This window comes from Hypanus sabinus, chromosome 16, assembly GCF_030144855.1.
Source record: "Hypanus sabinus isolate sHypSab1 chromosome 16, sHypSab1.hap1, whole genome shotgun sequence".
NCBI classification, from domain to species: domain Eukaryota; kingdom Metazoa; phylum Chordata; class Chondrichthyes; order Myliobatiformes; family Dasyatidae; genus Hypanus; species Hypanus sabinus.
The window spans coordinates 16,044,698-16,057,811 of record NC_082721.1 but is presented as its reverse complement, the minus strand read 5'-3'; the positions used below and the strand labels follow the sequence as shown (position 1 = coordinate 16,057,811).

At 42.2% G+C, this 13,114-nt stretch overlaps 1 protein-coding gene across 1 annotated transcript in view; it reads right to left on the bottom strand.

The window, feature by feature from the left end:
* The window catches only part of LOC132406029 (transducin-like enhancer protein 1), a 196,753-nt gene that overhangs the window by 154,591 nt on the left and 29,048 nt on the right, over positions 1-13,114 (bottom strand). Inside the window, exon 4 of the mRNA XM_059991180.1 lies at positions 6,053-6,097. Coding sequence (XP_059847163.1) covers positions 6,053-6,097 — 45 coding nt within the window. The remainder of the gene's footprint in view (positions 1-6,052; positions 6,098-13,114) is intronic.

The following is a 13,114-nucleotide window of genomic DNA, read 5'->3' as shown; positions in this document are numbered from 1 at the left end:
CAAATCTGCACCAGCCAGTTAGTCTCACGCTTCTGCTAATTCCCCGCAGATCTCCGATATTTCTTTTATTTCAAAAGCGCCTAGTGAATTTTAAGACTCCTTTCAATATCCACCAGCAAATGAATTTCAAATCGATATATTCACTAGATGAACCATGTTTATTATATTAGCTATCCCACTAAATCTGTTTTCCCATTATTTTCTTTGTTTTTCTCTTTATTTTACATCCTCTCAAAGTTCAAAGTAAATTTACTATCAAAGTGCATGAGATTCATTTTCTCATAGGCATTCACAGTAGAAGAAATGCAATAGAATCAATTGAGAACTACACACAATGACAAACAACTAATGTGCAAAAGACAACTGTGCAGATACAAAGTTAATCATCAACTTTCACAAATGTAAAATAATGACCAAGTAATCTCCCTCTCAGTCTCTTCTGCTCCAAAATTAACAGTACCAAATTGCTGAATCTTTCCACTCAACCATAACCCTTCATTTAAATGGGTCCAACATTTGACAAGATATCAACTACTATAACAGTTATCCCCCCCGCCCCCCGCCAAAGTACTATCCATTGGCAAGTCAATCTTGCCATTTCAAATCAACCAACAGATGACAACTGCTGCCTTCATTTCTTGATCTAGTCCTGTTTCATCACTATGACACAAGTCTTGAACTTAACACACCTGTCACAACAAATATTCCAGGAATGTTATTCCCCTCCTTCCTGATTAAGTCACTTGACGTAGATGAAGCAGCATTATAAGCTCCTGCAAATAAGAGAGCCTCTGAAAAGTGACTGCTTTTGTGACATTAATTGAGAAATATTGCCTAGAGCTCTTGTCAAACAGTCTCATGGAATCTTGCACACGCACGCATCACCGGCACATCCTCCCCACCATCGAGGAAGTCGTCAATAGGCTATGCCTCAAGGTGGTGGCTACATCATTAAGGATGCGCACCGACCAGAACGTGCCCTCTTCTCATCGCTACCATCAGGGAGGAGATGCAGGCAGAGGTCATGAGGAGGATCAGATCCAGGTTTATTACCACCGGCATGCGTCTTGAAATTTGTTAACTTAGCAGCTGCATTTCACTACATAATACAGAAAAAATATTAAAGTAAATCAGTTACAGTATAATAGTATATTACAATAATTCATAAAACAAATATTAAAAAAGTGAGGTAGTGTTCAAGGGTTCAACATCTATTTAGGAATCGGATGACAGAGGGGAAGAAGCTGTTCCTGAATCGCTGAGTGTGTGCCTTCAGGCTTCTGTACCTCCTACCTGATGGTAACAGTGAGAAAAGGGCATGCCCTGGGTGCTGGAGGTCCTTAATAATGGACGCTGCCTTTTTGAGATACCGCCCCTTGAATATGTCCTAGGTACTTTGTAGGCTAGCACCCAGGATGGAGCTGACTAGATTTGTACCCTCTGCAGCTTCTTTCAGTCCTGTGCAGTAGCACCCCCCTCCCCCAATACCAATGATGCAGCCTGTTAGTATGTTCTCCACGGTACATCTACAGAAGTTTCTGAGTGTATTTGTTGACATACCAAACCTCTTCACACTCCTAATGAAGTATAGACACGGTCTTGCCTTCTTCATAACTACATCGATATGTTGGGACCAAGTTAGATCGTCAGAGATCTTGACAACCAGAAACTTGAAACTGCTCACTCTCTCCACTTCTGATGCTTCTATGAGGATTGGTATGTGTTCCTTCGTCTTACCCTCCCTGAGGTCCACAATCAGCTCTTTCGTCTTTCTGACGTTGAGTGGCAGGCTGTTGCTGCAACACCACTCCACTAGTTGGCGTATCTCCCTCCCGTAGGCCCTCTCATCACCACCAGAGATTTCACCAACAATGGTTGTATCATCAGCAAATTTATAGATGTTATTTGAGCTATGCCTAGCCACACAGTCTGGGTATATAGAGAGTAGAGCAGTGGGCTAAGCACACACCCGAGGTGTGCCAGTGTTGATTGTCAGCAAGGAGAAAATGTTATCACCAATCCGCACAGATTGTGGTCTTCTGGCTAAGTCAAGAAACCAGTTGCAGAGGGAGGTACAGAGGCCCAGGCTCTGTAACTTCTCAATCAGGATTGCGGGAATGGTGGTGTTAAATGCTGAGCTACAGTCAATGAACAGCATCCTGATGTAGTCGTGTTGTCCATGGTAGTCTAAAGCCACGTGAATAGCCATTGAGATTGCATCTGCCGTTGACCTCTTGTGGGATGTTCCCTTTTGAACATTTGGCATCTGCATTTACCCTGTACCATTCAAGTACTGATTAGTGACTGAAATTTCAGATGTTCAAGACTAATTAACACAAATCTCAATGCAATTCAAAAGGTTATATAACCCACCTTCCAAAACCTTACATCGCCTATGTTCCCCCGCTCACCTGGCTACCACCATCTACTCCTTCCACTGTTTCCCCCACCCCCACAAACCTCTCATTCCTGCTTAGCAGGTCACGAGGCATCTATGGAGGAGAATTTTTAAAAAATCAGGACTGGACAGGAAGTGAAAAGAAAGCACACTAAGGTGGGGATGGGAGTCCAAATGGCAGGTGATGGTACTGTGCAAAACACACAAATTTACAGATATTTTCAGATTTAAACACGATGGACCTTACAGCTCAAGTGAACCAGTTTTAAGTTAAGCAATGTCTGCAGCTGCTATTTGTACATAATCTGCAAGGTAACCTTTATCGTACAAGTATTTTGCCGACATGCAATTCCTCCCCCGCAACGCTCCAGCAAGTTTAATCCACATCTGCAAAACATTACATAAAACAGCCAATGGTGTAGCAGAATGCCAACAACACTCAGTTCTGTGTTAAAAAAAAAAGGAAGTTTGATTAACAAGCTTTAAGTGATTTGCAATGAATCACTGCAGTGTTCTTCGGATACAATCAAATATTTCAAAAATTGTCAACACACTCATCTCTGAATTGGAAGCTGTCAAGTTCAACTCAAATCAAGACCTATGTGGAAATAAGTAACACAGTCCACATTGAGAAAATGTACAACACTGACAGATGTCTATGTTGGTCCATGGCCTCCTGTACTGCCATGATGAGGCCATTCTCAGTTTGGAGGAACAACATTTCATATTCTGTGTAGTCTCCAACCAAACAGCATGAACATCGACTTATACAACTTGCAGTAATTTGTTCCCCTTTTCCCTTCTTTTTTCCATTCCGGCTCCCCTCTTACTCCTCCTCCCCATCTGCCTATCACCTCCCTCTGGTTCCCCTTCTCCTGTGGTCAACTCTCCTCTTCTATTAAGATTCCTCCTTCAGCCTTTTACACCTCTCACCTCCCAGCTCTTCACTTCTCCCCCTCTCCCACCCATCCACCTGGTTTCATCTATCACCTGCCAGCGTGTATTCCTTCCCCAGCCCCCATCTTCCTTTCCAGTCCTGATGAAGAGACTCGATCCAAAGCATAGATTGCTTATTTCTCCTCGTAGATACTGCCCAACCTGCTGAGTTCCTCCAGCATTTTGTGTATTACTGATATGGCTGTTTTCTGTGGAGATGAAAGCTGCAATCGGTACCATATGTTCCAAGCCATTTTTCCCCAAACAGAGCAGGTTCAACTTTTTATTCCACTCCATGGATGCTGCCTGACGTATCAAATATACTTGCACTTACTTTCTAAAAAAAATGTTACAGCTTTGGTTGCGTTCCTAACTCACTACCATTTTTTGCTTTTGGTTATTACTGGCACAGCTGATTAAATATTATTGGGGTACTATTCTGTGGGCTTCTAATACTGGTAATTAACAGGAGCAACAACAAGCTTGGAGCAGCACACACAAAACTGTTCAGGGCAGGACAGGAAGAGAAAAGAAGTCAGAATAAGAAGATGGGGATGACAGGAAGAAGTGCAAATGCCAGGTGATACAGTACTGTGAAAAAGTCCTAGGCACTTAGGAACAGCTAGGTTGCCAAAGACTTTTGCACAGTACTGTATTTGTCAACGTGGAGCGAAGAGCAAGTTTGTAAACCTGGCAGGAGCTAAGGAAGTTGGGAGTGGCTAGCCAGAGGGCTGGAGGACAGGTGGCAGGGAAGTGCTGGGGACAGGTGCAGACAGACACAGCCCTGAGACACCAGGCAAGGTAATTTGATTCCAAACAATCAGTTTATTGACCATTACAGAATGTCTCTCTGATCCTTCCCAGTACTCCCAACCACAATTTCCCCTTTCCACTCTCAGTCCACAATAGAGACCCATATTAGAATTAGGTTTATCATCACTCACATATGTTAGGAATTTTGGTTTTCTTCTGGCAGCAGAACAGTGTAATATATAAAACCATTACAGTACAAAAGTCTTAGGCACCCGAGCTATATACACGTGGGCAGTACTGTAGGTGAGACCAGGTGACAAGAAAGTGGGTAGCAGAGGTGAGCTTTGAGCAAGTTTGTGTGATCTTGCTGTGCACATAAACCAACACTTCATACTCAGCAATGACTACTTCATAAAAAAAAAAATCATTGCCTGGAAATACTTTGATGCAGAGGTTGTGGAAGGCATTTAGAAACACGAACTATTTCACTTGGCTTCTCCTCGTAACTTGGTTCCAGTACTATTACACACAATAGTCACCCATGCTCAAATATTGAGATGAATTCATCACCTTCAGATAGTAACCTTGGTGAGCGTCTGCCTGTTGCATTATATCCTTGAAATTTGGTTTAATCGATAAATTTGATTTTGAATTTCAGAATTCATATAATAAACCCAAATATAATGCCTGTAGTCCATCTCACACACTTTGCAGATAATTTCACCCTACTGTAGAATAAATGGGGGGGGGGGGGTACAGGGGTATGAAGTGCAAGGGAAGAGAGGTCACACACCTTGTCATATGAACCTTCCAGCCACACAAAGAAAAAAGGGAGATATCTTGACAGCTATCAATTATTGGCCAGTCAGGCAGAGTTCAAAAAGGTACCTGTAAAACTACAGTCAGCCCTTTGCATCCACGGATTCAACCAACCGCGGACGGGATCAAAAAGAAAACCCGGAAATTCTCTCTCCAGTACTCGTCATTTGAGCATTGTTCACTTCATGTCTCATTTGTTCACTATTGTGTTGCGAGTGAGAGGAAGGAGTTCAAGGCTAATAAGGGATGGCTGGCTAGCTATGTAAAGTGCTATAGCCTCAAGAACTTAAAGATCACAGGCAGCATCAGTGTTCTCAGAAGAGCTACGATGGTTGCATCTGTACTGAATGTGTACGTACAGACTTTTCTCTTGTCATTATTCCCTGAACAATACAGTACAACTATTTACATAGCATTTACATTGCATTAGGTATTATAAGTAATCTAGAGATGATTTAAAGTATACGGGAGGATGTGCATAGGTTATATGCAAATACTACACCATTTTATATATGGGACTTGAGCATTCATGGTATTTGATATCCGTGGGGGGGGGGGGGGGTCCCGGAACCAGACCCCTGCAGATATGGAGGGCCAACTGTATTACCCGCTTTATCTACAAAAATGAAAACCTTCTCATGGCAGGGTTGCAACCTTAAATATCAACCATCTCCTTGGCCCCAGAATTCCTTCACTTTCCGTGACACAAAGGAGGAAAGGAGCATCTGAAGTCACATGACCAAAGCAGCCCACAGTTCAGTCAATAATGAATTTCAACACGTGTATAAAAAAGGTAACACTTTCACTATCTTCCCCTCAAGTCACAACGGTCTGCTGACTGCAATTTGCTGCCACAGACCTCTTCCCCTCGCTCTTCATAACCCCGCGCCCTCCCATCTGTTCTACAATTACCAGAAACGCTGTTTCCTATCATTACAAAAACACAGTTCTTCCAGAATGAATGTGAAACAGCCATCTGCCAATGACTAGGCCTTGCAGGCCAAGGTTTGGAGGAGGAATTACAAAACCAAATACTGATTTACATTCATACTACCCACGTACTCTTGGTTCCGTGCATGAACTGCAGATGACAGGCAATTATTCCATTCATTAACCTCAAAGGCTTTCATTTACTCTTGTACTTACTTGTTTATGCATCTCAAGATTGAGGCCATATGACATCTCGTAATACTGAAATAAAAACAAAACCGCACATTAGCAAAGCAACAAACATTCAAACTAAAAGCCACAGAAGCTGGTTTTAATGCAACACGAAGGAATAATCTATAAATCTTGAACGGAAAGATTTTAAACCATTGGTAAATGTCATTTAATTCAGCAAACATGGTAGGAGTTCAGGAACTAATTCTTCCTTGACAAATTTGCATAACTGGTCATCTCCTAGACAGCATTCAAGTTATTTCAGAGTCAGCATTATTATTTTAACAAAGAGGATGTGTTTGACTTTAGTCTATACCAGAGTCCAGCAGAGTTGGACAGGTCAAACTAGATGTTGCAGGTTGGAGTCAAATAAGGTCTATCTTCTGCTAGAATCTTCAGATATAGTTCCGGATGTGTGATTGTGTTGTTAGTAGGTGGCAGCCCTGTGAGAAAGTTCATCAGACATGGTGGGGGTGGGGGGGGGGGGGGCGTGTGGATTTTGTTCGTTTGCAGACTGAGAAACTCTGCATGGGAATCAATGTGGAAACATTACCAGAGATCAGGCAGTGCTCTCCTGGGCAGCAGCTGAGCACTTTCCTTGCTTGCTCTGTTTGTTAACTGAAGGCATAACCACGGGTAGTGGACGAGGGGCTTCACTTAGGCACTTAGGCTTAGAGTATCAACGTCAAATCAGTATCCTGCTGCAAGATTCTTTACATATCCCCAGGCCAGGCCAGGAAGGGAAAATAAATAAGGCTTCTGACTGGAGTGATCTGATTTTACAAGAGATACAGCAAGGAATAAGTCCTTCTGACCCATCTAGCCACATTACCCAGCAACCCACCTATTTAACACTAGCTTAATCACAAGACAATTAACCTGCTAACTGGTACCTCTTTAGAATGTGGGTGGAAAGTGGCACACCTGGAGGAAAGCCACACACTCACGGGGCAAATGTACAAACTCCTGCTAGAAACGAACTTTGAACTCTGGAACACCCTGAGCTGGAATAGCATTACACTAACCGCTACTCTACCGTGATGCTCCAAATTAGGCTTGAATTCTGTACGTCAACACACCTGATTGCCAAAATGGCCTTTCTTTGACAAAAAGTATACAGACTTGGACACCGAGACCTCATTTCTTCAAATTTACATTCAACCCGGTGGAGTGACCACTGTTCCTGTTGCTTTAATTCTCCAGCCCACTCAAACCATTCTGTAGCCTCTATACTGATGTCCCAAAGCTCAATGCAAGTTTAAGAAACAGTACCTCAGCTCTTGTCTCACCCACTCAAGAGTGAATTCTATAACGCGAGTGCAGTTTCTCTGGATCAAAATTGGTTATTTCTGTGAAACATCTATTAGCGACGCTGGCTTAAGTTCTTACCCACCCCCCTCCCAAAATCAGTGTTGCCTACCCTGTTAGTCATGACCTCAAACTCAAAACCTTTAACCTTCCCTCGATCATCTCACTCTAACTGTCCCCCCTCCCGATTATGCCATTGACCAAATACTTTATCCCCATGACAACCACGGCTTCACCTATCCACGGCAACTTCCATCTATTCTCCCTCATTTTCCCTCCAATTCAAAACTACCTAGTTCGCTCTTTTACAGTCTCCGACCCATAACATTAAGTTATTGTTCCACAAATTGTGTTCGACCTGCGGGGCCTCATTGATGCTTCATAAAGCCTCAACTTTGCTTTACAGATCTTGAGAATAGTGAATGATGCAAATTTATTAATCAAGTCCTAGAAAGGGCAAGGTGGTGAGTAACGTGGGAAGGGCCTCGACCCACAGACACTGCCTCAACTGTTAAGATCCTCCAGTATCTTGTGTACTAGAGTAACTTGGGGAGGTGGTACAGTACTTCCATCAGTTACACAGGGTTTGTGTCACCCTCTTGCTAAAATGAGGGTGACCGATACTACACTGAGGGCTCTCGTTTCACTTTGAGAGGTCATGGGCCTGGGATCCTGAGAGTTAGTGGGACTTCTGCGATAATCCTTCACACCCCTGGAGGCTTTGAGCATATTCCCAAATCTTTTCCTCCATCCAGCTGGTAATCTCTTCTCATGTGATAAGTTATTCAAATTCTTATGTTGACCTTAAAATCACTCGTTAGCTGCTCTGATGAAGTCCTCTGATTCATTTCAGAGAGACAAGCATCACATCCAAATGACAAGGAGAACTTTCGGAGCATCCAATGACAAATGCAAAGTCAAAAGTTGGTTGAAACTTTTTATCTTAGCAAATACAATTTCCAGGAAAGTTTCACATCCTGCTTTGATACCAGCAGGATACAAATCAGGAACCTTGAACACAGGAGATTCTGCAGATGCTGGAAATCTGGAGGACACATATGAAATGCTGGAAGAACTCAGGCAGCATCAGGGCTGAAGGAAGAATCTGATATAAAAAGAGTGTTTTTGCCCATGGTCCACTCTTCTCTTCCAGGAGATTTCTTCTTCCGCCCTTTACTTTTTTCTACCCATCACTTCCCAGCTTCTTACTTCATCTCCACCCACCTTCCCCGTCACCTGGTTACACCCATCACCTTCCAGCTTGCATTCCTTTCCCTCCTATCTTCTTATTCTGGCTCCTTTCTCTTTCCTATCCAGTCCTGATGAAAAGTCTTGGCCCTTTGTTCCTCTTCATAAATGCTTGACCTGCTGAGTTCCTCCAGTATTGTGTGTGCATTATTCAAGCTTGAACTATGCAGGAAAAGGACCCTCCATTTTTCTGTGCAAAGGTACACTATAACCTCATAAAATCTTTACTCCAATCTTATTTAAAAACGGTGCCCACAACAGCTCTTAACTGCTCTCAAGGACAAATCTTAATAATGAATGCATGAGGGAGGTCATGAACACATGATCTTACGTTGCAAGAGCTGAGAACATGAAACATGTTACCCTGCATCCATGTTTTTCACTTCCACAGAAAATTAATCAAAGGTTAAAAATGACAGACTTGACCATAATCTCAAAGAAGTCCTTTTTATACAACTGACAACCCTCAAAATCTGAAGATTTTGCAGCCCTCATTTCACTGTTCGCTCAGAACTTCCAATCTATTAGCATACTGCAGTTAGTTGCACTAGGATTGTGTTTGAGAACAGTATGCAAGCAGATTGCCTTTGATAGGAAAATCCTACAAAATGTCATGGATTCAGTCCAGTACATCATGGGTAAAGCCCTCCCAACCATTGAGCACATCTAGATGAAACACTGTCATAAGAAGAGAGTTGTGAGGGTCTAGAATGCACTGCCTCGAAAGGTAGTGGAGGCCAATTCTCTGGAAGCTTTCAAGAAGGAGCTAGATAGGTATCTAAAGGATAGGGGAATCAAGGGATATGGGGACAAGGCAGGAACAGGGTATTGATAGTAATTGATCAGCCATGATCTCAAAATGGTGGTGCAGGCTCGAAGGGCCGAATGGTCTACTTCTGCACCTATTGTCTATTGAAAGCAGCATCTGCTATCAGAGATCCTCACCACCCAGGCCATGGTCTTTTCTTACTGCTGTCATCTGGCAGAAGACACAATGCCTCAGGACTCACACCACCACGTCCAGGAACAGTTACTACTCCTCAGCCAATTGGCCCTTGAATGAAAGGGGATAACACTACCATCTTGCCCATCCATTGAGATGTTCCAACAACCAATTACCTCACTTTAAGGACCATCTTGTTATTTCATGTTTTCATTATTTATCGCTATTTACTTATATAGTTTGTCTTCTGCACTCTGGCAAATCTTTCATTAATTCTGTAGATTTTCTGAGTATGCCTACAAAAATGAATCTCAGGGTTGTATGTGATGACATGTACATACTTTAAACTTTGTACCGTCAGAAACACATTTTCTAGCACTGCCTACATTACATCACTACATTCACTTGCTATAATTAATTTCATTGTTTACCCTATCACTACCCATAGTTAAAATAATGAAATGTATACAGTATCCAATCATACACAGATACCACAAAACATTATAACTAGCTTGAAAATGTGTGGGAGAACTTGCACGTCAGATTTCAGTAGACGAGCAACCCCTGGATAGGAAAACTAGTAAATCAACTCACAGCGATACCAAATAAAAACTGACAGATCTGCAGAAAGAGGGCACACTGGGAGTTAGAAACTGCTGAGATCTCTCCCCCCAACCCCCATTTGCGACATTAACAGGAGAACTGCAAACTAAGGCCTCAGCATTGCTAAGGATCCCTACCACCTATCCCACAACCTTTATGACCCTCTACACTTCAAGGAGGGACAGAAGCATCAGGACTAGGATTACCAACAGTTTCTTCCCTCGGGCTGTAAGATGAATGAACACCAGCAGAGCAAGCTGTTTACCTGTGCTGCGCACTACATGCATTTTAGATTATTTTATTAAATAATTTAATGCAACATTTTGTTTTATGTGCTGTGTTTGATGTGTTTTGTGGGTGCACGTGGTCTGGAGGAATATTTTGCTTGGTTATATGCATATACAGTCATACGACAATAAACTAGGGTAAAGGGTCTTGTGGTTTAATAGAAGAGGCAGTTAGGCCATTCAGCCCACTGGGTCTGCTCCATCATTCTATCATGGATGATTTATTTTCCTTCTCATCCCCATTCTTTTGCCTCCTCACTATAACCTTTTACAACTTTAATAATCAAGAACCTATCAACCTCCACTTTAAATATACCCAATGACTTGGCCTCATGAGACAAATTCCACCTTCTGACTAAAGGAAGCCCTCTTATCTCTGTTCCAAAGGGATATCCTTGTCTTCTGTGGCTGTGCCCTCTTGCCTCACTGAGACTCCCCTACTACAGGAAATATCCTCTCCAAGTTCTATGATCTCAGCCTTTCAATATTTGATAGGCCTCAATGAGATTCACCCCTCCCCCCATTCCTCAGAATGTCAGTGAGTACAAGCCCACAGCCATTAAATGATCCTCATATGCTAACCCTTTCATTCCTAGGATAATTCTCTAAACCTCCTTGGGCCCTCTCCAATACCAGTACATTCTTAGATAAGTGCAAAAACTGCTCATAAAAGTGTCTTCTGACTAAAGCCTTAAAATGCCTCAGCATTACATCCTTTTATATTGACATCCTCTCAAAATGAATGCCAACACTGTATTTACCTTCCTTACCACTGACTCAACCTGCAAGTCAGATGCTCTCAAAGAATCTGCCAGCAAAAGGTGGAGCTTACAGATTTTTTTTTCAATTTAGGACTCAATTTGAACAACCAATAGCATTGTCTGTAATCTGGCTTTAAAACCGAAGGTAGCGGTTGCATAAGTGACTGAAAATATACACAGAACACCAGCACTGGTGAAGATCATGTGATGTGGCAAGGTTAGTATTTATTGCTATCCCCAGTGGCCCCTCCAAAAAAAAAGTAGTGAGCTACATTTTTAATCCAGTGTCTTGTGCTATTGACACAATTTAGAAGCTTGATTAGTTCGTGGGCAGTTCCACATCAACCAGATGGCTGTGGGTCTGAAGTCATTACAAGCCAAGATGGCATTGCTCCTTCCCTGAAGAATATTAGCAAACCAAATGGGAATTTTCTGACAATCCTGTTGTTTCATGACCACCATAACTGATGCAATCGTTTTCATTCCACATCATTTAATTCATTAACTTGGATCTGCAGCTGCTGTGATGAGATTTGAACTCTAGACACCAGGTCATTAGTCCACACATCTGGACTGCATCCAGTGCAATAACTAGGCACCACCCAATTACACCAATCTTCATCGGCAGAAATCAACAGATAAAAAGGAGGGATGAGACCACAGAGGAATTGGAACAATTTCCTTTTCAAATCCCTATGCACATCAATTATCCTACAAGGGATCCAATCACCCTGAACAGGGAGTTTCTAAGGAACACCATTACCTGTTACAACAACCTACAAAATCTCCAAATTGGTCACCAGAGGAAAATTTAAACTGTGCTATAAATCAGCTCCAGCACTAACTACTGTGAATGTATTTTATTTTTGGCACTGTTGAACAACTTACAAATCAGGTTTTAATAAAAGTACAACATGCTGTTCTTTGATGCGTCACTGCACACCTCTATTTACAAGTCTGGCAGAAGGCCAAGCATCAAAGTCCCAAGAATACTTGCCTTTTAAAGCCATTGAGCTCCAGATTCAGGATCCCCTCCTTTAGCAAATACTTAACCGGCTTTTATTTGCCCATCCATCATTATTCAATTCATTGGAACAGCAAAACTGCCAAAAACTTAAGAGATTGACATGGTTGCATCTTTCAGTTATACTCTATCCAAAGCAAACAGCAGCATGTTCAAAAAGTTAGCATAACTCCCCTTTAAACTTCCAAAAATAGTTGACTCTTGACCAATGAAATATTTTCCAAATAAGGAAAAATAAACTGCTTAGAGTTTAAGGATGCAAAAGAAAACTTAGGAATTGCTTTAATACAAGGCAGAAATCTACCCACATGTTCTTCTTTCTTTTTCTAAGTCCAAAGAATGTTGTTTGGTGGGGGGGGGGGGGGGGGGAGAGAGAGAGGAGGAGAATAGAAGATCTCACTGAAATCTATCAAATACTAGAAGGCCTAGAGTGGATGTGGAAAGCATGTTCCCTATAAGGGGAAGTCTAGGACCAGCAGGCACAGAATCAGAATACAAAGGCATCTCTTTACAACAGAGTGGTAAATCTGTGGAATTTACTGCACAGGTGACTGGGGAAACCAAGTCATTGGGTACATTTAAAGCAGAGGTTGATAGGTTCTTGATTAGTAAGGACGTCATCAAAGGTTATGGGAGAAGGCAAAGGAGACTCACTGGGCTGAGTGACCCAGTTCGGCTCCCATGTCTAACTGTCTTATCCAATTGTTGGCATTAATTCTGGCACCTTTCTGTGTCGAGAGTTTGAAGCAAGAGATACGTTGCGCTCAATATCTTGTATGGGGTCCAACTGTTCTCTCACCCTCAAGGTCCAATTATATTCAATTGGGCAAAAAAGAAAAACGGCAAATACTCTGCATCATTTTGCACTGAGGC